Source organism: Sus scrofa, chromosome 10 (genome assembly GCF_054392235.1).
Source record: "Sus scrofa isolate SSC_HxYL_T2T_F1_AM1 chromosome 10, Sscrofa_HxYL_maternal_Yorkshire_Landrace_v2.0, whole genome shotgun sequence".
NCBI classification, from domain to species: Eukaryota; Metazoa; Chordata; class Mammalia; order Artiodactyla; family Suidae; genus Sus; species Sus scrofa.
The window spans coordinates 68,245,337-68,272,540 of NC_139392.1; the positions used below are offsets into that span (position 1 = coordinate 68,245,337).

Sequence of the window (27,204 nt, forward strand, 5' to 3'; positions counted from 1 at the left end):
AGCATGAGGACAATTTTCTGCCCACCCGACTGCCTTACGATCTGGCCTCTGAACCTTTGAATTTTCCAAAACCAGGATTTCATTCATTGGCCAAGATGCTCTTAATCCATGCTGCTCCCTGTACCCCTGGGGAAGCTGTGTCTCAACGAAAATGCAAAAGAGAGAAACTTTTGTCACTCGTGAGACGTCCCCATCGGACCCCTTTACACTGCAGTTCAGTGTGACACAGGCCTGGGCAGGCGTGATGGGCAGGCCTGAATCACTCAGAGCTTTCTATTTTCTGATGAAGCCTGGTTTAGGCTCCGCCATGGGTCACACTCCTGCAGGGGGTAATAACATCACCGGGGTTTAGTGAGGGCGCTTGATGTGTCAGACGCTATTCTAAGAACTTGACACTTCTTAACTCATTAACCCCATGAGCCAGCGACAGGGATTAGTCCCATTTCACAGTTGGGGAGACCTGGTTTTTTAACCCCTTGGCCCCTCACTGCCCACCCAGGGAAAGGTTTAGGATGTATAGCCTTCCTAATGTCAGGCTCCAAACAAAAACAAATACAAACACTGGGACATGTGGATTTTCCACAGTTAACTATTTTCAGTGTGGACTGAGGTGACCAGATTCCTCTAGAAAAACAGGAATGGAGGGATCTCCCGGCACCGGGGCTTCAGAGATGTGGCTCCAGGCCTGAGGAAGCATTCTGGGAATGTAGCCTGAACTCCCGCTGCCCAGTGGGGAGAGGCCAGGAGTGGGGAGGGGCTGAGGAACCTTCTGGAAACTTGTAGATGCTTCGTCCTGGGGTCTGGTCCAGGAGAGAGCATGGGTTCGGAGCTTTGGTGTGAAGCCTATTTGACCTGCTGCTTAGGATCCCCAGGGCATAAAGGGACCATTTTGTGTAGAATTGCAGATGCTGGGCAGTGACTGACCTGCCTTTGCTCCTGCAGCCAAGGTAGCGGGGGATGCCACTGTCTGGCTGGCAGCATTGGCTGGTTGGGTGAGTCAGTAGGCAGATTCCTGCCCACCTGGCCCCAAGTGGCACTTGGTGACAGGCCATGACGACTGCTCCTGGCCTGGAAAAAGCCCAGTAGACAAGATGAAGGGAGCTGGGTGCCTGGCTCCCAAGACCCCAGGAGCTGGGAGAGGGCCAGGCAGACCCCTTATGAAGCCTTGACCAAGAGACTCCCCGGAACTGTGGGAGGGAAAGTGGATCTAACCTCATCTGCCCACAGGGCTCAGCCTCAGGCCTCTTGTAGCCGCAAGCCCCTCCTCTGTGTGGGCCATCTGGGCGCCTAGGAAACTTCTCTGTGCTGAGGTCCAGCCTTCGGTCTGCTTTAAACTCCTGTCCACCTGACATCCTCACGTGGATATTAATGCATGTCTCAAACTTCACCCCAACTGCCCCATACCAGGCCCACTCCCCACTAGCTGATGCCCACCCTTCCCTCCCATGTTCCCTGGGCCATTGCCCTTGACATTGACCTTGATTTCTTTCTTCCACACAGTCAGGATCAGAAGGCTTCCTTCTGCCTGAATTGTTGCTGTGGCGCCTGCCCTTGTTTCTTGCTCCGCAGAGCCGGGCCCTCACCCTTTGCCATCCCTAGGCCCTACCCGACTCAGAGCACCGGCCTGTGACCCGCCTGCTGCACCCCCAGCCTCACATCCTACCCCTTCCTCCTCTCTCTAGCCCACAGGCTCCAACCGCAGGCACTCTGTCCCTCCACTGGCAGTGAGCTTCCCAGACATCTGAAAGCCTGCTTCTCACCCCCAAATTCAGGCTCTAACCACGCCCTTCATGATCACTCTATTTACAATGACCACGAAGTGTGCTCTCCTCTTTCTTGATACATTTTCCTCCATAACAGTTTCCCCTCTTCCCCTCCTCTTTTTTTTTTTTTTTTGGTCTTTTTAGGGCAGCACCCATGGCACATGGAAGTTCCCAGGCTCGGGGTCGAATTGGAGCTGCAGCTGCCGGGCTACACCACAGCCACAGCAACGCCAGTTCTGAGCCGCATCTACGATCTATACCGCAGCGCAGGGCAATGCCAGATCCTTAACCCTCTGAGCGAAGCCAGGGATCGAACCCACATCCTCATGGACCCTAGTTGGGTTCTTAACCTGCTGAGCCACAACAGGAACTCCATCCCCTTCTCATAAACCACCGTTTCCCTCTGTGCTGTCAACATCTGCCGGCTTCCCTGGGAGGAGGAGCAGAGATTTCGCCCATTTCAGTCACTCTCCAGCTGGGCACCTACTGCCTGTCACGGTGGCTCTGCCACCTGAAAACCCTGCCCGCCCTGGGTGTGAGGGAGATACATGCTCTTCAAACACAGGGGACTCTTATAGTCGCAGATTGCAGTTTTCAAAATGCAGACCCGCAGGTATCTGGCCCTGGTGTTGCCCGTGTCCCCAGGAAGTTCGCCAGAGTCACAGCTTCCTGGATCTCAGCCATCAGGAGCAGGCACTGGGGCAAAGCTCTGGGTGGTGACATGGGGACAGTCTCCTCTTCTGGCCGGGACCCTAGAGAAGCCTGGAGAGCGGGAGACATCCTGAGAAGCAGTCAGGTGACAGGGCAGGTGGAGGTTTGCCAATCGTGGGCTGGCAGAAGACAGGCTGGGACACTAAGTGGCAGATGGGCAAGGGGGGAATCGCTCTGCCTCCTGCCCCATTTCAGAGCAGGCAGAGACCCCTGGGGTCAGGCGGGTCTCCCCACTGGCCTGTGAGCGTCCCTGCTCCAGGGCTGGCTCAGAACCTGGCACACAGTGGATGTTTGTTAGATGCTTGTTAGGCAAGCAAGGCATTCACCCTTGACCCCTGGTTAAACTTCCCAGTTTGCACATTTCTAGCCTGAGTAAAACCTCTGTTGGGGGCACAGGAGTGGAGGGAGTGGACCCCCTAGATTTTGCCTTGAAGGTGGTTCCTTGGGATCTGCCATTTCTTTCGAGGCCAGGCGGCTGTGTGGACATTTCGCAGGGACATTTCAGCGTGGCCTCGTTCTCCATCCATCCTGGGTAACGCATGGGGCACACCCTGGAAACCAGAAAAACAGTGGCACCCTGCCGGTTCCCGAAAGAAAGAATTCCAGTGCTGCAAGCAATCTGGAAGAAAGAAAGGTGCCTGGCTGTTCAGAGTGGGCAGAATCCTGGCTCACCTCCCCCTTCTGCTCACCGAAGAGGACCACGGGATGGGAACAGCACCCATCGCCCTGCACCCATCCCTGACAGGGACCCTGGCTGCACCCTCTCCCTCTCCCTTTGCTCACAGCTCTCTTTGCAACTTTTCTTCTTCCTGATGGTTTGTGGTATGGAGGCGCAGAAGTCAAATTTGCAGGCTTGAAGCCTGCACCCTTTCCACCAGTGTACTGGGCGCCTTTGCAGGGGACCAAAGCTGTGACTTCCCAGTGTCCTGTAAACCAGAACAGCCCCCTGTTCCCTCCCAGCCCTTCAAGTTTCCCTCTTCATGCCCCCCACCCCAAGCAGCATTTTCTCCCCAGAGAGACCCGCACACCAGGAGAGCTGTCCCCAGCAGGGGACCGCAGAACCCCTAAGGCGGTGACCTGACAAATGGCTCCCTGTTGCCTGATGGCCACTTAGCTTGTACATCACTGGAAAACGTAGCTCCATGGCCAGTAAGGAAGTTGGAAAGAATGTCGGTTTTTGCTGGGATTTTATAGGACAGGTTTCTGGCTCTGAACTTGGATAAGATTAACTCTTCATTCCTAGGAATGAAAAAAAACCCCCCAGTAATCCTAACTCTCCGAAATAGCCGTTTACTGGGAAAATGTGCAGCTCTGAAAGCACTGCAGGCAGGCAGATTTGCACGTCCCTTTTCCAAGAGCTGCATATTTTCTGGGTCTGAAAATATGTTTGTTACACCTCCTCTCTGCCAAGGACACATAGAGTAAATTGTCAGCTCAAACCATGTAATCTCTTAACCATGAGGTTCCAACATCTGTTGGCCAGTTGTTGGATGGCGGGAGCCTTAACATGACTTCTAATTTTACTCTTTAAGTTTAACATAAAAAGTTTTAATGAGGGTATGTAATTCATACTTTCCAACTTCAGAGACTCCTGAAAGCGAAACCTATGCTTTTATAACCCAAGTCTCTGAAGGAGATGGGTGTATTTTTAAAACCTCTTTCCTGCCTCTCATTCCCCTTACGCAGATACATTATAAAACAGACCAACTGGGCACTGTCTCCCTTTCCAAATTATGCATCCAAATAGTCATCTAGGTTTTGGTGAAGAGTCCCTGTCAGCTTTGAGCTCATGTGACACCTCTGGAGATTAGGCTGGTGTTGTGGACACCCATTCACCCATCTATTAAAAAAAAAAAAACAACAACCACACATTGAAAACTGGTATCAGAAAGATGACCCTTGACTGACCTTGGGAGAATGCACCTTTTTGTTTGTTTGTTTGTTCTTCTTATGGCTGCACCTGTGGCCTGTGCAAGTTCCCAGGCTAGGGGTTGAATCAGAGTTGCAGCTGCAGGCCTATGCCAGAGCCACAGCAATGCAGGATCCAAGCCGCATCTGCAACCTATGCTGCAGCTTATGGCAATGCTGGATCCTTAGCCCACTTCAATCCCTTAGTGAGGCCAGGGATTGAACTCACATCCCACAGACACTGTCAGGTTCTTAACCTGCTGCAGCACAATGGGAACTCCGAGAATCCAGCTTTAAAACTTGCTCTCACCCTTGTGCCTGTCTTTACTGAAAGAGCTGGGGTTGGAAATGGCCTATTATTGCCAATTTAGTCCACTTTTCCCATCTCCCCTTCATCTGGGTAAGTCCTTCATCTCCAGCCTAGAAAACAACTATTTTTTTTTCCTTTGGCCACACCGACAGCATGCAAAAGTTCCTGGGCCAGGGATCAAAGTCATGCCCCAGCTGTAACCGAGGCCACAGCATTGATAATGCCAGGTCCTTAACCCACTGAACTACCAGGAAACTCCTGTTTAAATGAAATTTTGGATTGAACTTTTTATTCAGAGTCTTTCCCCCATTCATATATTTGGGAATATTTTTTAGGAACAAACTCCAAGAAGTCAGGGCAGAAATATTCAACCCAGTTAACATTCAGGACAGACCAAGCATCCTTTGAAACATTACTCTCTAGAGCTATGTTTACCATTAACCATATTCTGGAGAATTTCCAGAGGAATCCCCAGATGAGCATTTGCCTCCTATGCGGGGTCTTCTCGATGTAAAGCTGGATGTCGACACTTTTTTTTTTTTTTTGTCTTCTTGCCTTTTCTAGGGCCGCACCCACGGCATATGGAGGTTCCCAGGCTCGGGGGTCTAATCAGAGCTGTAGCTGCCAAGCCTACACCAGAGCCACAGCAATGCAGGATCCGAGCCGTGTCTGCAACCTACACCACAGCTCATGGCAATGCCAGATCCTTAACCCACTGAGCAAGGCCAGGGATCGAACCCACAACCTCATGGTTCTTAGTAGGATTCGTTAACCACTGAGCCACGACGGGAACTCCTGGATGTCGACACTTTTAAAGCAAAAGGCCCAGAATGAACTTGGCTAGTGTGGCTTCTTAGTTCCCGCTGGAAGTTCTGTTGGACCCCTGTCCCTCTCTGCCGAAAGCATCTTAGCTGGCCCCATCCAGGAGCACAGGATGGTGACAATGCTGACAATGGCCAGAGTTAACCGGCAGACTCTCTGTTTTTTAAAGGAGATTAAGGGGACATCTTCCCTTGGAATCTCTCAAGTTCACCCAAGTTCAGAGGCCGCATTACAACACTGAATTTTGTATGGAGAGTCCCATCTCCAATGAGTGACGTGGTTTAAACACAAGGCTGTTGAACTTGACCCAAGTCAAGACAAGTTCCCTCCGCTCCTCAGCAAATGGTTTGAGACACTGCTTTATGCTGGGCACCTTCCAGGCCCTGGGGACACAGAAGAGAAGCAGAACCCATTGCTGCTTTCTCAGCACTTACATTCTCGCACGAGGAGAAAAATGAGAAGCAAACAAATGGTTTGACTCTGGCAGTGGAAGTGTTCTACCAAAGAACTGAAGGAAATTTCCTAGATGCTTTGGGGGATGGGAGATGCACTATTTTTCTATAATTCTTGGGACATTTTGCCTGTAAAACATCTTTTAAGAGCTAGGGGGCAGTGTTGGGGATGATGAAGAGACAGTGGATGCAGCTGTGGGGCTGGATGGAGGTGGGGAGAAATCTGCAGAGTCTAGTCTACAGATGTCACAGGGAGGTGAGGACACAGGTTGCAGGAAAGGTGGGTGGGAGAGGGGCTACATAAGCAGCTTCTGGTGTTGAAAAGTCTCTCAAGAAGGTGGAGGGAGAGAAAATGAAGATATGGACAGGAGATGGAAAGTGATATGGAAAGGAGGAAAGCAATGCAGAGAGGTGAGGGGGATGGGGGAGCAGGTGGGGAGCAACTGGGGAGGGGCCTTGGGCTGTGGGATCACATCCTCCCGTAAGGATGGATGAAGCCAATTCCCGCCCTGGTCCATCAGTGGGGCAGAGCCTCGCTCCCAGGTGGTCAGTTCCAGGAGGATTCATGTTCGTGGCTCGTTCTGTCTGCCTCCTTTCTAAGTTCTTCCCTCTGTCCCTGCCCTGTTATGGGGCAGGTTTCTACCTGAAGAGTCCTGTTTGCAAAGGAGCCTACACAATGCAGGGGTTTGCCACAATGCATGTTTCAACAGAATATCATTCAGTGGAATAAATACATAAAACCCCACTCAAAACGGGGTCTACATCAATCACTCCAGCGCCCTGCCTATGGACATGTGTATTCTCAGCACAATTAACACCTTTTTTTCCCCTTTTCTGGCTGCCCTGCAGCATGTGGAGTTCCGGGGCCACAGATCAGGCCCGAGTTGCAGTTATGACCTATGCCGCAGCTGTGGCAATGCCGGATCCTTAACTCCCTGGACTGGGCTGGGCAGTGAACCAGATTGAACCTGCCTCCCAGTGCTGCAGTGATGCTGCTGATACCATTGTGCCACAGCGGGAACTCCCAATTTATGTTTTTAACTGAGCACCTATTTGATGCTCCTGGGTTAGCTGTGGGTGCCTCCTCTGCTGCTCTGAGCAGCTCCAAGGGCAGGAGCCAAGCTGGGTTGGGGCTGCAGGCTGTCTGGGCTCAGGCTGCTGCACGATGGCCTCCCCCATCCACCTGTCCTGTTCACCTCTCAGTGGTTTAAGGGTGACCTCCCCGGGGGCAGAGGTGGGTAAGTACGGGGCAGAAGGAGGCGGCTCCCAGGGGAAACTCATTTCTGGGGGCTGCTCAGCCAGCCTCAGGCAGCATAAGTGACCTGGCTGCCCTTCAGGGTCACCTGTGGGCCAAGGAGACTGAGTCCGGGGTGGGACTGGGCTACTCAGCGCTGCTGGTAGCTGTTAGACCCCAGGATCCAATTTGAGGACATGTTGGACATTCAGGTGGTTATCGGGGGAGGTAAGGAGGGGCAGAGCAAGGGGCACTGCCCATGGGGCACTGGATTCTATGCCCAGCTGCGTGGCCGAGCGCAAGTCCTGTCCCCACTTGTACCTGTTTCCATGTTCCTGTATTTGCAAAGGCCTGGGAGTCTCGTTTTACTGCTGGAGACTGGGCGAAGTTTCCAGGGAGGAGACAAGGTGGGCACAGGGCCACAAAGACCTGGGCTGCCCAGCCTGAGACAGAACAGTGTATGTGTGTGTCTGTGTGTGTGTATACATCTATATACATGTATGTAAGAGTGTGTGTATGACTGTGTATGTCTGTGACTGTGTGTGTGTGTGCATAGGTGAGTGTGAGAGTGTGTGTGCACATGAGTATGTGTGTATGCGTTGGTGTGTGTGAATGTATGTGTGAATGCACAAGTGTGCATGTGTATATAAGTATGCATACATGTGAATGTGTATATGTGCTTGTGTGTGTACACGTGTATGTGTCTGTGACTGTATATGTGTGTATGTGTGTGTGGCTATGAGTGTGTGACTGTGTATGTGTGTGTGTGAGTGTGTATGCATGTGTATATGTGTGAGTATATGTGTATGACTGTATATGTCTGTTGACTGTGTATGTGTGTGCAGGCGTGAGTGTGCATATGTAAGTGCATATGTGAGTGTTGTGTGTGCACGTATGTGTGCATGTTAGTGTGTGTGAATGTATGCGTGTTACGGATTGTGAATGCATGAGTGTGTACGTGTATATAAGTGTGCATGCGTGTGAACATGATAAATGTGTGAGTGTATGTATGAGTATGTATGAAACTGTGCGTGTGTGTATGTGTTGGGGGGACACGTGGGAGCAGGGAGAACAACTGTCGAGCCCTGAGCCTGGCCCCGTTTTCCTTGGAGCTGCCAAGTGGTGATTCTGTAGCAGCCTAAGGCCCCACTTGGAGACCTGGATGGGACCCCAGGGGGCCCAAGCATGGGGACTCCCCAAGGGACCAAGTGGCTGAGTTCCGACTCTGAGTGCAGTGTCCACCAAGGCAGAGCAGCAGAGCAAGCACAGAGGGAAGCCACGATTTGAGCAGTTCATGCCCAGGTCTGCCTCTGACCTGCTAGCCATATGGTCCTAGGTGAGTTTCTCAACCTCTGTGAGCCTCAGCCCCTCACCTGCGGCAGGTGACCAAGGCACCCCCTCAGCAGCGTTGCGAGGCTCAAAGGAGAGGTATGGGGTGTCTGCTTCTGGAAATGATACATGACAGGCACTCAGGCCATCAGGACCTCAAGGCTGCTGCTTCCTCAGTGGTGCCACCTCCAAGCTACTCTCAGTGCCCGGGTATCAGCTCTGTACTGATGCCAAGCCCCACGGTAGCCACGCCCAGAGCGAGGCTTCATGATGAGTGGCTTTGGCCCTTGTAAGTGTGTTGGGAACGATTTCCAGAGCTGCAATGGCCTTTGAACCGTCCTGATAAATATTTCAATCAGAGAGAAAAAGAATCTGCCTGATAAGCTTTGTTCAGGCTGGAGCTGGGCCTGGGAAGTGGAGGCATCCAGGCCCTTCCCGCTCCCAGATCCCTGCAGCCCGGCCCTTCTCCAGGTGGTGGCTGTCATTCCTGCCCCAGGGCCTGGGAGAAGCAGAGATGCCACAGCTGTGGCCATGCTCATAAAAGAAGATTCATGGAATCAGGGCCCCCTCTCCCCAACCTCTAGGACCCCATCCAGGGCCTTCCAACAGGAGTCTCTTTGGCTGGGCAAGATGCCATACTCTAGTCCAAAGTCTGTCTTGGATGCGGGGACATGAGAAGTAGCTTTGGCGACTATGTTACCGGAACAGACTTCTTTTTTTTTTTTTTTGATTTCATAATCTTTTTAATTTATAATGATCTTGTAGGATCCAATAGCTCTAATTGTGCTCTAATTTTAAAAAACGCTTGGCTGAAGTTTGGCAGTTTAAAAAATTTCAACTCAACTTTGTGTGTGTGCGTGTGTGTGTCTGTGTGTGTCTTTTTAGGGCTGCATCCATAACATAGGGAAGTTCCCAGGCTAGGGTTCAAATTGGAGCTATAGCTGCCAACCTACACCACAACCACAGCAACGCAGGATCCAAGCCACATATTCAACCTACACCACAGCTCATGGCAACGCCAGATCCTTAATCCACTGAATGAGGCCAGGGATCGAACCTGTGACCTCATGGATGCTAGTCAGATTAATTTCTGCTGAGCCATGATGGGAACTCCTCAACTTTTTTTCATACTATGTAGTTTCAAATGTAACTATTAAATTATGTCTATTTAAAAAGTACTTATAGCTTATATAATTCATAATAATTAAAATTTTCTTCTTTTTTTTGTATTTTCAAAGTCTTTCTGACATGGCCATATGTTACTTTTATTTATTTTTAAGATTTTTAAAAATTATAGTTAATTTACACAGAATGGACTTCTGCCTTTGCGTGTCCAGCATGCTTCCCTTGAAAGAGCCATTTCTCCAAAGGGCGTGTGTTCCCCTGTGCTTGGGGCTCTCTACTCACTGCCCCCTGCCCCAGACCCAGAGTGGGTCTGATCAAGGCCTGGGCAGGGATGACACACAGCCCAGGCCCATGCCTGGGGCCCTAGGACCTGCGCTGGCCTTTTTTTCCCCTTTTTTGGGTGCCCCACTGCCTATGGAGTTCCTGGACCAGATCTCAGATCTCAGATCTGAGTCTCAGACTCAAGCCGCAGCTGTAGCAACACCAGATCCTTAACCCAATTGGCCGGGTGGGGGATCAAACCTGCATACCAGTGCTCCCAAGACAGGGATCAGATCCAAGTTGTAGCTGCCACCTAAGCCACAGCGTCAGCAACGCTGGATTCCTAGCCCACTGTGCCAAGTCAGGGATGGAACCTGTGTCCCAGCACTCCCAAGATGCTGCCAATCCTGTTGTGCCACAATGGGAACTCCCTGTCCTGGCCTTTTGCTAGCCGGCTGGGGACACTGCTCTTCAAAGCCATGGGCTCTAAGTCCTGGTCCATCCTGACTCATGGGCAGAATCTCTGGAGAATAAACCCAGCAAACCAGACAGGAATTGGATGAAGCCTTGATAACATCAAGACACTGGAACCACTGCCTGAACTTTCCAGTTGGGTGAGAAAACCCCCCACCTCACCCCTCCATGTCCTCACTTTATTTGGGGTTTGAGGCAGTTGGAGGTTCTGTCACTGGCATCCTGTATGGTGAAAGCGCTGATCATTAGGGAAGCTCATTGCAAAGGAACACCTTTATCTCCAGCTCCAGGCAAATGACAGCAATCGCTTAAATGATGCCCAAACAGGCAGTTTGGAAGAGGTGTGATAAACATCCGTCCTTGCTTTGGCCGCACCCACGGCACACAGAGGTTCCCAGGCTAGGGGGTGAATCGGAGCTGCAGCTGCCGGCCTATAGCACAGCCACAGCAATGCCAGATCCAAGCTGAGTCTGTGACCTACACCACAGCTCACGGCAATGCCGGATCCTTAACCCACTGAGCGAGGCCAGGGACCGAACCCGCATCCTCACAGAGACAGTGTCGAGTGCTTAATCCACTGAGCCACTATGGGAAATCCCCTCCTTGCTTTTAAGGAACTCATGGTCTGTGGCAGCAATATATAACCCAAGGTGGACTGAGGGGAGGAAAGCCCAGTGTCCATTGTGTCTGCTCTGGGCTACGCTTCCTGTCCTCCCCGCAAGCCTGCGGCTGAAGCAGAATGCACCCATCCTGCAGGGGAGGAAGTAAAGGTACTGGAAGGCCAGTCACCCAGCCCCCGCCCTGGTTCACACCGATGGTGACAGGCAGAGCCAGACTCCAAACCCAGGTCTGTCTGGCTCCTGGGCCCGAGTTTTCTAACAGGCCAGTCAGCCTCACAAAGGCAGCGGGGCCTGGGCAAGGGGAGGTGGGCCCTCTCTCTAGCGGGGCTGGAAAGGCCTCTGGGAGAGGGCAGCCTTTGAATCACAAAGTGAAGGGACACCTGCTACCTCCAGACTCATCTGCCAGAGTTGTGCTGTCACCCTCGGAGGAGGCCCGGGCACCCTTGGAGGGCCCTGCTCCCTACCAGCACCGAACGTATTGATAGACACGGCTAGACAGGTGAGGCCTGAAAGAGGCTTCCTTTAGCCCAGGAAGAGAGGCAGGCACGGCCTAGGGGCCCCAAGCCTTGGAGGAGGAGGATGAGACTGAGGCTGGGTGGCCAGACAGGACAGGAAGATGGGATTGTGTCCCTAGCTGCTAAGAACGCATCTCTGGGTACTGGCACGGGTGAATTTAGGTGATTCCTAGAGGATGCAGGAATGGAGCGAGGGGAGCAGGCTTGTTTGCGCCTTTGACAAATGGCCCTTGAGGGATATGGATTTTCCCATAATAAATTCCACACACATGCACATTCAGAGCATATCACTGAGCCATCCTGCTGGTCGATCAGAGCTCCAGCCCAGGTGCTAAAGTGTGCTGGGTACTTTTTTTTTTTTGGCTGTGCATGTGGAAGTTCTTGAGCCAGAGATCCCATGAATTAATGTGTTTAGGGTTTGGGGGGGCCATGTCTGAGGCATATGGAAGCTCCTGGGGCAGGGATTGAACCTGCGCCATGGCAGGGACACAAGCCACAAGAGTGACAGCGCCGGATCCTCAACTTGCTGCACCACAAGACAACTCCTCCTGGGCCAGAGATCGAACCCACACCACTGCTGTAACCAGAGCCACAGCAGTAACAATGCCAGGTCCTTAACTCTCTGAGCTGCAAGGGAACTCCAAAATGTGCTGGATGCTTTTAACAGGCCCTTGACTGTGTTTTGCAGGCCTGGGCCTTGGAGGAAGAATATTCAGCTAATTGGCTGCTCGCCTCCCCAACCCCCACCTCCGGTTAGAAAAGGGCATTTTCCCCTAAGGAGCTACAAGCATCAGGAAGGAAACAGACCACCAGGCAGAGAAGGCAGTGATGCCAGCAGCATCTTCTAACGGGGACAATGCTGCTCCCTTGACAAGTGCCACCCAGGGTGAGGAGCTGCAGCCCCAGAGAGGTGGCATGGAGCTTCACTGTCCAATTTTAGGTCAGGCCCTCCTAAACATCAACCTAAAATAATATTAAGCAGGAGTTCCTGTCATGGCTCAGTGCTAACGAACCAGACTAGTATCCATGAGGATGCAGGTTCGATCCCTGGCCGTGCTCAGTGGGTTAAGGACCCGGCATTGCCGTGAGTTGTGGTGTAGGTCAAAGATGAGGCTCAGATCTGGCCTTGCTGTGGCTATGGCATAGGCTGGCAGCTGCAGCTCCGATTTGACCCCTAGCCTGGGAACTTCCATATGTTGCAGGAATGATAAAAAGCAAAAAAAAAAAAAAAAAAAAAAATAGTAACCAAAAATGCACCAGCACCTATAGCCACTAACCATCACTCACCTTTAGAATGCAGTGAAGAAAATGCCGTGGCTGGTCTCCTGGGGTCCGTTTCAATACTCCAGGGAGAATTATCTGTTAAGTCCACAAAGCATCTGGACTCATATTCCATATGTGGAGCCCGGAAAGAAGAGAGAAAGTCCTCGTTGGAAGAGATTTTCTTTCTTTCTTTTTTTCTTTTGTGGCCTCCCTATGGCACATGGAGATCCCGGGCCAAGGATCAGATCTGAGCCACAGTTGCAACCCAGGCTGCAGCTGTGGCAATGTGGGATCCTTAACCCACTGGGCCAGGCCAGGGATCGAACCTGAGTCCCAGCTCTACCAAGACGCTGCTGATCCCAGTGTGCTACAGCAGGAATTCTTCAACCTGTGCTCGCCAAGTCTAAGGGGGACCCTCCCCTCCCAGGGCCTTCTTGGGTAATGTTTCTGAAATGACTCAGTGGGCTATTTCCACCAGCCTTCACCTTCAGTATTAATACCCATACCTCCCTTTCTACCGGAAATGTCTTTTATAATTATGTAATTACACACCTCATTTATCCAATTGTAAAGCCCAGAGACTGATTAAATATTAACAACCGCTTGGTTCTTGCGGAGTCCTTAGTTGGAACACAACCCTGTAATCTCAGGTAACACGCAATGCTAATTATCCTTCCCATCCACACATGGCTGAAAACCCAGAGCCATTAATCCAGATAAGGTTGCCCGCTAGAAAAATGCACTGCCTTTAAATCCTGTTTTATCTCCGCAGCCCCCAGCAAGGTGCATTTCAACCCAGCTCAGGGTTTTTAAGCCTAAAGCTGCCGGTTGCTGGGTAATGGCTGGGGGCGGGGCAGGCATGATAAATGGATCAATTCCCACAGATCCACCCCTCGCCAGCCCTAAATCCCACTGGCCTTCGGAGTTAAACCGGGACCTTTACCTGAAGCACCGAGATGGAGGATCTGGTTCAGTGCGGGCATCCCTCAGTTCAGAAACCAGTGCTGTGGCCAGCAGCGTGTGCCCTGTTTATGCCCTGTGGGCCAAGATGCTGTGGGAAGCTGGGTCCTGGGTCCCGTGAGCTGAGCCGCTGCCAGGCTTGCAAAGGGTCCTTCCAGACCAGCCTTTTCCTTCAGGCCTTCCAAACCCTCTCCCTCCAGACCCTCGGCTTCTCCACCCACTTTCCCTGCTTTTCCACATCCTGTGACCTCTTCCATCCTACTCTCCCCACCCGTGGCGCTGTGCAGGGCCTTGGCTCAGTGGGATGGTGGCTGTCCATTTGGGGGTAGACTTAACGAGAGGCTCAGGTGTTCGGTCCGCCTGGCTGCCACTCCCCTGCTTGCAGATGCTGCAGTCTGGGAACAAAACCAGCAAAAGCAACCCTTCCCGCTGGCCCTCAGGCCCCTCCTGACTTCCTTTCCTGGATGCTCCACATGAGCTGTCCTGGTGGTCAGGGATGGTCTGTCTCCCACCTGGGCTGTTAGGTGCTGCTGCAGCCTCTGCTCAGACCATAGCGCAGGGCTGATGGACACCGTGGAATGTTCCTTCTACACCACAGTTCAGACACAGGGCAGGACAGCATCGCCTGTCCGGTTCCAGGCCTGTCCAGGCTAGCTCTGCTCAGCCAAGGGGTCCTGTGGCCGCCTCCCTGCTCAGCCCGGGGTGGTGCCCACCTAGAAGGTGAGCACCTTGAGAAGGATGGTGACATCCAGTGTAACATCCACTGTGAATACGAAGCACGTGCTGCTGTGCTCTGCTTGGCTGGTAACAGACCAGGCTTAATGAGAAAGAGCTGGCTGATTATTGCTCAGATCACACTAAAAAGCAAACAGGGAGATCCCGTCGTGGCTCAGTGGTTAACGAATCCGACGAGGAACCACGGGGTTGCGGGTTCAGTCCCTGGCCTTGCTCAGTGGGTTAAGGATCTGGCATTGCCGTGAGCTGTGGTGTAGGTCACAGACGCGGCTTGGATCCTGCGTTGCTGTGGCTGTGGTGTAGGCCGGCAGCTGCAGCTCCAATTAGACCCCTAGCCTGGGAACCCTCATATGCCGTGGGAGTGGCCCTAGAAAAGGCAAAAAGACAAATAAAAATAAAAAATAAAAAGCAAACAAAAAACCCCACCACTCTTGCTACCCTTGAGGCGAATGTGTAGAAGGACCTGGGCTCATCTTAAAGATGTATTCATGCCCAGGCCGATACTGATGGAGGAGCACAGGAGCAGCAGGAGAAAAGGGAAGTGACAGGTTATGCAGAAGTCAGTACTGCTGAACCAGCCTCACCTGGGATGGGGGTGGGAGTGCCAGAACTGGTGAGGGACTCGGGAGCCAAAGATTCAGCACCGATGGCCTTGCCCACTGATGCTCACCTCTGATGCTCTAAACCTAAAGTCTGATCCTTTTTATACACTAAGAGTGATAAGAGAGGACTTCCGGCTGTGGTGCGACAGGATCAGTGGCATCTCTGGAGTGCCAGGATACAGGGTCCCAGGCCGGCACAGTGGGTTAAGGATCCGGCATTGCTGCCGCTGCAGCGTGGTTTGCCACTGTGGCTCTTGGATCTGATCCCTGGCCTGGGAACTCCATGTACCTTGGAGCAGCCAAAAAAAAGATTTTTAAAAAAGGGAGTGATAAAAGAGATTGGCATTTATATTACATGCCAAAGACCTCCTACTTAGGTCAGAGAGGAAAATGCACAAAACAAGATCCTTCTTAAAAACAACATTCTTTGCAGCAAAATTTGGGGTTTGCATTTATTGCCCATTTGGGCAGAGCTGTTTCAATCTTCCAAAGCAAACAGACTGGCAACCATCCTCTGGGGAAGAGAAAGAGGTTTTCTTTTGACAATTCATTTGCTTGATCTTCATTAGCCCCGGGGTTTTCATTGTTGGTGAGGTTTGTTTATTTCATACCAAAGTCAGGAAAAAAAAAGTCTGACAGAGCAAAATTATCCAACATTCAACTCCCTGGAGGAGAAACTCAAGGCACAGAACGTTGTTTCTATATATCATCTGGGGAATCTTTAAATGAACTTGAAAAATAAGGAGGCTTGATCAATGGCCCCCTGCCGGCTAATTTCTCATTTGACAGCTTATCCAAGGATTTGCTCCTGCCCCAAGGCCAATTCTGTTGGAAGCCTTTTTCCCCTTATGACATCTCAATACAGAGATTTCATTTTCGGCTCTAGGACTTTCCAGCCATCTACCTCTTGGTGACCAGCAAAGTGTCAAATTGCTGTGCCAGCTCCTGACTTGGGGCAGGCTGCTCCAATGCTGAGTCAGTGCTGTGCCCAGAACCGTGTGCAGCCGCCCCTGCCTTTGTGGATTTATCATTTTTCTTCCTGATTATGAGACCGTTTCTAGGGAATGCTTTTTCACGGCTGGCCCTAGGCATGCAGAGCCCCAGAAACCTGACCAGCCTGTTTGAAGCATGCCTGAAAAATGCTGTTGTCTTATGGCTCCAAGTGGGGAAAAGGCATGAGTTTAATTGGATCTGACTTCAGAATTCAGATCATAGTTTTCCCTGGAGGGGTGCTTTATAGGCAACAACATTACCGAATCCAGGACCTTTCTAAGGGCTGAAATTAATCAAGTTCCAAGATCATTTGTAATGGGAAAACGTATGAGAGCATTCAAACGCTTAATTACAATATTTTGTAACTGTTAAATCACCAGCGACATTACAGAATGCTCTTGTTGACCAGATCCAGGATGTACTTCTGTGTGAGGGGGCAGCGATGCTTAGCAAAAAATGATGTCATCGCAGGCACCTTTTCTGCTCTTTAATCTTCCCCCAAAGGGACCAATTCAAATAGATAATTTGACTTGATTGTTTTTAATTACATTGTAAACATTTCAAAAAAAAAAAAAAAATCCAAGGATGAACACACATCAGTCGGTAATAAAAATGCAGGCTCCAATTCTCCTCGGATGACAGACGAAATGAGTTTAATATATTCTTGCTCTGCGGAAAATACAGAACATTTAAAACTGCAAGCAACTGCATTCAATTAGCAGACCTTGTTCAAACCAGCTGGCAGAACTGAAGGACTGGGAACTCCTATTATGCAGTCGTTACAGACCTAGGAAAGCCCTGTGCAGTTCACGGCTGATGCGAATTGGTGGGGGAACGAGGTAAAACCGGCCCCCTGTGTTTTTCCACACGGCCCGATCTGGCAGGCAGATCCACCAAGAGCTTCAGCTGGTATGTTTTCAATCCCTCACCTTACATAAGCCTTTAATTCATCAGAAAGATAGAAGAGTGGAGAAAATACATTCCGTGTTGAGAGATGGACTGCTAACTGTATTGCTTTCAAAGGCAAGTAAATCCCAGTGGTGAAGTTCAGTTCTGAATTTCCCTCCACTAATAAATCACAGTCAGCATTGTCGGTGGGCTGGGCCCTGCTCCCCACCTCCAGAGAGTCAGACCTGGGCTTGCTTTTTGAGTTGGTGATGTTCTCTGCTTGGGAGATGGGAACACCCATGTCTTTTACCCAAGAATGGGCCTTGGCCTTGGTGTACAAGAATGTGGGTGTTTTTTGTTTTTGTTTTTTTCCATGCCCCCACAACATATGTAAGTCCCTAGGCTAGGGGTCGGGTTGGAGCCGTAGCCACTGGCCTCCACCACAGCCACCGCAACACCAGATCGGAGACATGTCTGTGACCTACACCACGGCTTGCAGCAATACCAGATCCTTAACCCACTGTGGGAGGCCAGGGATTGAACCCGCATCCTCATGGATACTAGTTGGGTTCTTAACCCACTGAGTCACACAGGAACTCCCCAGGGACGTGTTTCCAGTTGCTTGCTGAGGCCATCACTTTTACAGCCCTGGAAACACACAATGAGTGGGACTCACACATTGAATTGCCTTGAACCCTCTGCAGCGGGAACCCTGTTGGTCGCCTGCGCTGTGGACTGTCCTCTCGTTAAATTTGTTAACCAATTAATCAAGTTCCATGAAAGAAACAGCACAAGCCCCTTGAGGTTGAGAAGCTCAACTTACTTAGGAAACTGGAATCTTCCATGGGCTTCTTCAATTTCCACAGCAAGAAGATTACAAAGAAGTGGAATCTCAACAAGTTTGCATTTCGTTTTCCAGAAGTGATCTGAGGATGCTCCAAGAGCCAGAGGGGGGTATCCAGTGAGGAATAACCACTTATACAGCCACACTATTCTGGAACTCTCCCACAAAACTTCATCCTGGGAAAGTGCAGGTTGAATGCTTCCATTTAAATTTCACTCTTTAACCCTCTGTCTCTTAATTAGAAGTCCTGTCAATTCTGAGTCAGGGGAGTTTCCACTATATGATCTAGCAATCCCACTCCTGGGCATATATCCTGACAAAACTGTAATTTGAAAAGATACATGCATCCACAGCAGCACTATTCACAATAGCCAAGACATGGAAGCAACACAAATGCCCATCAACAGATTAAGAAGATGTGGTACACATATATGATGGAATATTACTCAGTCATAAAAAAGGATGAAATAATGCCATTTGCACTACCATGGACGGACCTAGAGATTCTCATACTCAGTGAAGTAAGTCAGACAGAGAAAGACAAACATTATATGATATCACTTATATGTGGGATCTAAAAAAAAATGGATACAAATGAACTTATTTACAAAACAGAAAAAGAATCGCAGAATTCGAAAACAAACTTAAGGGAGGGAGGGATGGATTGAGGGTTCGGGATTGGCTTATGTACATTATTGTCTATGGAATGGATGGTCAACAGGGACCTGCTGTATATCACAGGGACCTCCACTCAACGTTCTGTGATAACCTACATGGGAAAAGAATCTGAGAAAGAATGGATGTGTATATATGTATAACTGAATCACTTTGTTCTACAGCAGAAATTAACACAACACTGCAAATCAACTGTACTTCAATAAAACTTTAAAAAGTGAAAAAAAAATAATAAAGACCTGCTAGAATTGTCCACTTAAGACATTTTCTGAAAGATGCTGTCGAATGACACCGTGTGACAGAAGATATCAGGATGACTTAGGAGCATGCTGCTGGCTGTGTTGGCACCTGTGCCAGGCTGCGCTTGGTAGGAAATTGGCAGGTCTAAGCTAACCATCGGATGTAATTTGGACCAGAGGCCTGCCCAGTGTGAAAAGTTTAATTCAAACCTCACAGCAAAGCAGAGCTGGCTCACTTTACCTGAGATAATGTGGTCCACGCCAATGACACCTCCCAGTCACAGGGCGAGAAGGAAGGCCCTTGTCCTGTTTTCCTGACATTCGGTCAAACATGCTCACTTCAGGAAAACTAGCGCTTTCTTCTCCCCCTCTATCAGCTTCGCCATGAACTGAAATTCAGTGGTCCCCTCCCCACCCCCGCAAGTTAAAAGGCTATTAACATCAGAGGGTGCTTAAGTCTGATTGAATCTTTTACTGGTTACACTTTGGCTCTTTCTGAATGGATTCCCCAAGCTGCTGCCCTCCCTGCAGCCCCAAACTCACCTTGCTCCCCAGCAGAGAGCAAGCCTGGGCTGGACACAGCACGGTTTCCCTACTATTGTCTCAACTCTTCAGCCAACCGCTCAGCGTTGGGGCCCAGAGCTTTTTCTCTTCTGGGAGGTCAACCAGGAGGCCAGTCAGTGTCCAGCATGGCCATGGACTCTGGGATGTGGAAATCTTCCCACTTGACTGACATCCCCGACGAATCCCACAGGACCCACAGAAGCACCAGTCCTTAGTGAGTCTGGCAGACGCTTGCCCTCTTCAGTAACACAGGCCCTCAGAGGTACCAGCAGTACTGTGATTATGATTTTCCGTATGAGATGATGAGGGCTGGAGGCAGGCGTGTTTCAGGGCAGTGATGAAAATGAAAGCAAAGTGAAAACACTCGATCATGGGCCAACACCGGCCAACTTCCTTCTTTCCTAGTGTCTTTTATAATCAATGAGAATCAGATCCCATGCTCCTATCCACGTGCAAGGGGAAAAGAATGACCTGGAAGCAGCACTGCCCAGATAAACCCCGTGACCAGAGGTCTGGAAGAGCTCCCCAGACCCAGGCTGCTCTGTTTGGGGTGGGCCAGGGCGGGCTCAGGGTGGGGGTCTACACATGAGCTGGGCGCTCACGTGTTGCGTTGACTTGGGGAATCTCCCTGGAAGACCCAGGAGTAGTTCTATAAACACTTTTTAAAAATTTTTTGGTGACTTGAGACAGACTGAAGCTGCTCTAAACAGGGGAACCAGTCCTCTTCCAGCCAACACACTAACACAGAGAAAGGGGGGCTTCGGAGGAATACACACAGGAGGATGCAGCTATTACCTTTGAGGGGTCTGGGCCACGTGACAGCCACGTGACAAGCAGAATTTCAGCCTTCGTGGCGGTGCTGGGGACCTGACCTGGGAGGCGGCAGAGATGAGAGACTTGGTCTCATTTCAGAAGCACGCCCTGGAGATGATGGAAGGATACAGATGGCTTTCAAGTCCAGGCGGCTCTTTCTTCCGCCAGAGTCTCTCTGCCACAGGCCTGGCAGAGGGCAGAACATGGAACCAGACAGTGAAGCCTGGAGGACGAGGTCACACCCACATGCTCAGAGAAATTGGCCAGGCATGGTCTGCTTCTCGTAGGCAAGGGGATGGCGAGAGGCTGGAGAGGAGAGGAGGGCTGTTGGTTCTGGAAGGTTCCAATGCGGTCAGAATTTGCATCTTCTTCAGAGGACCAGATTTCTGTCACACCATTTTATCTGAATGAGGATGAAAAGGGAGAGACAACTGCAAACCCAGCCCAAAGCCTGAGGCAGTGAGTCTAGTCAAGTGGAAACTTTGAAGGAGCTTCACGGGATAAGCCCCAGCTGGGTGGCAATGTCTCTGGGTCCCTAAGTGATGGCCTCGCTCCTTTTCCAAAGGACACTTGAGAGTCCCCTAGGGCACTACTGGAGGCACCAAAAGGCCTTCCTGGTGGCCACAGGGGTCTGAACTTCCCAGCCTTAGTCACCCTTTGCCTGGAGGCCACCCTTCAGAAGGCTTTTAACATGCAAATTTGGGGAGAGCTGAGAGTCATTCATCAAACCCTGGACACAAGGGGCCTGAGGGTCCAGGTGACAGACAGCTCAGCAAGGCCACTGTGGGACAGGGAGGGTGGCAAATCCGAAGTCTATAGCAGCCTATTTCAGATTGTGTTTGCCCACTGATGGGTGGTAAAATCAATTTAGTGTGAGGGAGCCAGCATGAAAGCCATTCCAATGGAGCATTCAAGATGCAGAGTGCCTGATTATGTACCTGTATTATTTTTATGAAATCAAACTGACTGTAGGTACCTGAGGGCCATGGTGCGGTCCCGTCAGGCAGAAGAGGCTCAAGCTGAGGGGTGAGACGTTTTCCTCTTTCACAACGTCGCTGAGGCCATTCTGAATGTCAGCTCAGCTGAATCCAGTAAAGCCTTTTTTCAACTGAAAAAAATAAAATGCAGGAAAACCTTCGAATAATGCAAAAGTGGCCTTCTTTCCCACCTCCACTACCTTTTTCCTAAAGCCACCTTCCAGAAAATTTCTATGCACATATAAGCACACATCTACCCTTTCTTTCCTGCCCTCACTCCTTTTTAAAAAGCAAATGAGGGGCGTTGCTGCTGTGGTGCAGCGGGTTAAGCATCTGACTGCAGTGGCTCAGGTTGCTGTGTAGATGTGGGTTTGATCCCTGGCCCAAGGCAGTGGGTTAAAGTTCTGGCATTGCTGAAGCTGAGATGTAGGTTGTAGCTGTGGCTTGGACTCAATCCCTGGTCTGGGAAATTCCATATGCTGCAGGTGTGGCCATAAAAAAAAAAAAAAAAAAAAAAAAAGCAAATGAGAGCATACCATACCTATTCTGTACCTTGCTTCCTATGCATAATGCAGATTTCAGCACATAAAATAAAATGGGTTAGGGGTCTCAGACTTGGGGTCGAATCAGTGCTGCAGCTGTAGGCCTATGCCACAGCACAGCAACACCAGATCCAAGCTGCATCTGTGACCTACAACACAGCTCATGGCAATACCAGATCCTTAACCTACTGAGTGAGGCCAGGGGTCAAACCCGCATCCTTACGGGATACTAGTCAGATTCATTACCACTGAGCCACAATGGGAACTCCCAAGCTTTAATAGTAAGATGTATATGACCTCTCAGGCAATATTCAGCCCAAGTTTATGGCTATATCTGCCAATGCCCTTAGAACACCTGCTGCAACTCTTTGCAACTCCTTGCTGGATATTCAATTCCTACGTAGCAACAGAAGGTAAAAATCTTTTTTTTTTTTTTTTTGAGTGGTACTTAGTGACTGATTGATCAAAACATGACATTATAAGGGTAACTGCTCACAATTTTGTTTTTGGAACATACTAAAAGAGGTATGTACTGCCATCCTATTATAGGTGAATTCTTTACAACAAAGCTAACCAAGGTGTGGGGGGCAATTTTGAACATGGAAGTTTCATTGAAAAAAAAAAACTGAGTTCCCGTTTCAGCTCAGTGGGTTAAGAACCCAGTGTTGTCTCCGTGAGGATGTGGGTTTGATCCCTGGCCTTGATCAACGGGTTAAGGATCCAGTGTTGCCGCAAGCTTTGGCTAGCCCTCTGATTCAGCTTGGATCTGGTGTGGCTGTGACTGTGGTGTGTAGGCCAGCAGCTGCAGCTCTGATTCGACCCCTAGCCTGGGAACTTCCCTATACTGCAGGTGTGACCGGAAAAAGAAAACAAACACCAAACCAACAAACCTGTTTAGCTTCACGTCAAAATTAGAAACCTGTCACCTTTACCTCTCGTTCAGCTGTCACATTTGGTTTCCATGGATAGATGGTGGCTTTTCTCCTAGGGTTAAACACCACATTGAAACAGTCTCACACTTCAGAGTACGGAAGATGTGTTGTGCTACTCAGCTCACATCTGCCTCCTAAACCCAAGTTCAAAACATGCTTGTCAAACTGCGGTTTCTTCTGGGGATAACTATGACCGTGACCAAATCCCAGATACAATAAACATTTCGCCTTGAGAAGGACCATTCCTGAAGACGTAGATGTGGATAAAATACATATTGGATGGCACTCCCAGATGAGATAAGCCGCTGACGGTCCGCTGTCAGGGCAGTCAGTAGCAAGTTGAAGCTAAGAATCTGTTCAGTCCCAGTGAAAAGGGGAGACGCTATAAAATACGTACCTCACAAAGCATGTCAGCAGCTTGAATGGAGCAAACCAGTCCAGATCTGAGAATCCCAATAAATACATGAAGCTGAGCATTGCTTGCCAGCAAGCATGTCACCGGGACCACAGGAACCTGGAGCCGTGCAGATGGGAGGCTGGAGGGAGAACGAAGCCAGAGAAGGCCATGGAATGCACCCAGCCTTGATTATTTATGGCGCGCTGACGGGGGAACTTTCCATATGAGGAACAGCTTCAGAGGGGACCGTCAAGTTCAACCAGGTCCAGAGAAGGGGGGGGAAAACAAAAGTGACAGCTAATAAACAATACAAATCCAAAATGCTGTAACTTTCAGAAATAATTTAGGATCCAAAGAAAAAGGAAAGAAAACATCTCGTCTTGCTGGCTCTGGGACAACCTTCCAAGAAGCCAGAGGCATTAAGCAGAATGGATGTGCTGCCTTGAACACCACTTTGCCTCCATGCCTTTCTAGCTGGAAGGTTGGGAGCTCCCAGATTTACTCATAGAAAGGGGAGCGGCAATTTTTGAATTTGGTTAATGTGTCCATTTTTTCCCACAAATATTGCAGCAGTGTCCCACATCAGGGGCTGGACCCACAGGGGCTGCGTCCTGAGCAAAGAGACAGATCCTGCCTTCTAAAGGCTTCTGGTTCAGTTCTGGAAGCAGACAAGTACACTGTCAAGGTCAGGATGCGAAGGGAGGCTGGGCTGATGCTAGATCAGGGCCAGGGTAGGCCACCAGGGCAGCCAGAGGGAGGAATTAATGGCCCAAAGTGGAGCTTGGAACAGAAATAATTTAGTGACTTTCACTTCCTGTGCTGATTAAGTCAACACTTACCAAACCACCATCTTGATCCCATTCCAGTTTGATTGTTTAAAAATTAAAATACACTTTTTCGGAGTTCCCGTCATGGCTCAGTGGCTAACGAATGCGACTAGGAACCATGAGGTTGTGGGTTCGATCCCTGGCCTTGCTCAGTGGGTTAAGGATCTGGTGTTGCTGTGAGCTGTGGTGTAGACCGGCAGCTGCAGCTCCGATTAGACCCCTAGCCTGGGAACCTCCATATGCTGTGGGAAGCAGCCCTAGAAAAAGGCAAAAAGAGCAAAAAAAAAAAAAAAATTAAAATACACATTTTGGAGATCCAGTTGTGACTCTGCAGGTTAAGAACCAGACCTAGTGTCCGAGAGAACGTGGTTTTGATCCCTGGCCTTGTTCAGGAGGTTAAGGATCTGGCGTTGATGCAAGCTATGGTGTATGTTGCAGATGCAGCTCAGATCTGGTGTGGCTGTGGTGTAGCTTGGCAGCTGCAGCTGTGATTCGACCCCTGGCCAGGGAACTTCCATGCCGCAGGTGTGGCCCTAAAAAGAAAAAACATTATACTTTTTATGCAGTTTGGACATTTCTGTGGTTCTCAGTAGTTTTTATATTGAATTCTGTATGGGAAGCCAACCTGAACTGTTTTAAATTCTCTTTCTGTGGTACGACATACTTCTTAGTCTGGCCAAAAACATAATAAACATCAGCCATCAGTTTCTACGTGGCCCAGAGGTGCCAGGTGTTTTATTTGTGTGTTATTGGCCCTTTATAACAAATGCCTTCAGCTTGGGGTCATCCCCATCTTAGGGATGGGGAATGGAGCCGAGGAAGGTCACTCTCTCAAGGTCACAGGCAGTAAGCCTCGGGGCACTTCCTTCCACCTGTCATGGGCTGGGAGCGTGCCAGCAACACGTCTGCACCCAAGGAAGGCTTATCAAACAGCAGAGGTCTGATGTTCTGTGAGACTGGGTTAAAGAGGGTGATCAATTGATAAGCCACAGCAAAATCTTTCTGAGATTTCTATCCCTACTCTCTTCTGCTTCAATTTATAAAACTATTTGCAAAAGCCAAGGACTGAGTTTTCCCTGTTTGTGCTATTTGAGCCAAATCATACCTGGGAACACGTTTTTTTTTTTTTTTTTTTTAACTTATTTTCAAAAATTAAAGTATAGCTGATTTACAATGTTTCCTCAATTTTTCTGCTGTATAGCAAAGTAACCCAATCACACATAGTTCCCTGTGCTGTACAGCAGGATCTCATTGCTTATCCATTCTAGATGCAGCAGTTTGCATCCCCAAACCCCAAACTCCTTGTCCATCCCGCTCCCTACCCAGCACCCCCAGCTGGCAACCACAAGTCTGCCTGTGTTTTGTAGATAGGATCATTTTTGCCACATTTTAGATTCCATATATGTCACATCTTATGGTATTTGTCTTTCTCTGACTTCATTCGCTATGAGATTCTCTAGTTGCATCCATGTTGCTGCAAATGGCATTATTGTGTCCTTTTTATGACTGAGTAGTACTCCATTGTATATATGTACCACATTTTCTTAATTTATTCGTCTGTCGATGGACATTTAGGTTGTTTCCATGTCTCGGCTATTGTGAACAGTGCTGTGATAAACATAAGGGTGCATGCATCTTTTTGAATGATTGTTTCATCCGGTATGTATACCCAGGAGTGGGACTGTTATATCATGTGGTAGTTCTATATTTAGTTTTCTGGGGAACATGTGCCTCTAAAATGAGACATTATAGAGTTCCTGGTGGGGCTTAGTGGGTAGAGGATTCAGCATTATCACTGCTCTGGTGTGGGTTTGATCCCTGGCCTGGGAAATTCTGCATGCCTCAGGCATGGCCAATAAATAAATAAATAAATAAAAACATGAGACATTAAAAAAGATGACGTAAGACCCACTAGCACATCAATTAGGATTTAGCCCTTCCTCTGTTTGCGTTAACTTCCTTTAACACAGAAAAATGTTATGAGCGTACTGGGGCCCAGCTTTGGGCACATGGGACCAGCCACGTGCATGGCACTTTCAACCAAAGGCTAGGATTTTAGTGGCATGAGTGTTCAAACTGCCCCATTCTGTGAAAATGATTTTGTAAGCTAGGATGGCCAGAAATTTCAAATGGCAACTTTTCTGATTCAAGGTAATTTCCTCAGAATTTAAGAGCCAATCATTTACTCTCGACTTTCAAAGGGAATCTGGGCTTGAAAGGCACAGTTGCAGCTAAAATTGATCAGCGAGCGACAGCCCTCTGAAGTTACCAGGGAGGGAAGGATGGCAGCTGAGACACCGAGACATCTGGGCTGCACTGTCTAATTCACTTTCCAAGTTGTAAAATTTTCAGGCTCAAAGGACTATGTGAAAATAACTTGTGACCCAAAAAGCATTTCTTTTCTATTAGATGAAATACTAAGAAACTCTTTTTTTTTTTTTTGGTCTTTTTGCCATTTCTTGGGCCGCTCCCGCGGCATATGGGAGGTTCCCAGGCTAGGGGTCTAATCGGAGCTGTAGCTGCCAGCCTACGCCAGAGCCATAGCAACACTGGATCCGAGCCACGTCTGCAACCTACATCACAGCTCATGGCAAAGCTGGATCATAAACCCACTGAGCAAGGGCAGGGATCGAACCCGCAACCTCATGGTTCCTAGTCGGATTCGTTAACCACTGCGCCATGATGGGAACTCCCGAGAAACTCTTGATGACTCTAATATGGAATGCTACTGCTGTAAGACTTACCTCTCACCTTCAAGGGAACATGCATTCATGAAAATAGAATGAAAAATCCAAGTCTTGGAGTTCCCGTCATGGCGCAGTGGTTAACGAATCCGACTAGGAACCATGAGGTTGTGGGTTCGATCCCTGGCCTCGCTCAGTAGGTTAAGGATCCGGCGTTGCCTTGAGCTGCGGTGTAGGTCACAGATGCGGCTCAGATCACGAGTTGCTGTGGCTCTGGCGTAGGCCAGGGTCTACAGCTCCAAGTGGACCCTTAGCCTAGGAACCTCCATATACCGCGGGAAGCAGCCCTAGAAAAGGCAAAAAGACCAAAAAAAAAAAAAAAAAAATCCAAGTCTTGAAGACATGGATTTTAAATTACGCTAGCTGAGGAGTTCCCGTTGCGGTGCAGTGGAAACAAATCTAACTAGGAACCATGAGATTGTGGGTTCAATCCCTGGCCTCACCCAGTGGGTTAAGGATCCAGTGTTGCCATGAGCTGCACTGTAGGTCACAGATGTGGCTCAGATCCTGCTTTGCTGTGGCTGTGGTGTAGGCCAGCAGCTGTAGCTCCAATTAGACCCTTAGCCTGGGAACCTGCATATGCCGTGGGTTCCACCCTGAAGCAAAAACAAAAACAAACAAACAAAAAACCCACGATAGATGAGAACCTTATTAAATACACCATTCTATGGCATATTCACATAAA

General features: G+C 49.5%; 1 protein-coding gene across 6 annotated transcripts in view; it reads right to left on the reverse strand.

The window, feature by feature from the left end:
• LOC102162747 (uncharacterized) overlaps nucleotides 1-23,116 on the reverse strand; it is a 38,254-nt gene extending 15,138 nt beyond the window's left edge. For 2 of the 6 annotated variants that reach the window (XM_084980185.1, XM_084980184.1), the window contains exon 1: nucleotides 12,812-14,652. In XM_084980185.1, the coding sequence (XP_084836311.1) occupies nucleotides 12,812-12,920 (109 nt within the window). In that variant the 5' untranslated portion in view covers nucleotides 12,921-14,652. Of the gene's footprint in view, nucleotides 1-924; nucleotides 1,069-2,159; nucleotides 2,526-3,551; nucleotides 3,714-12,811; nucleotides 14,653-16,598; nucleotides 16,747-17,788; nucleotides 17,986-19,266; nucleotides 19,650-20,063; nucleotides 20,504-21,076; nucleotides 21,215-22,948 lie in introns of those variants that run through there. The other 4 variants (XR_014817847.1, XR_014817846.1, XR_002336336.2 and 1 more) reach the window with 4 other exon arrangements.
• Between the last annotated feature and the right edge of the window lie 4,088 nt (nucleotides 23,117-27,204).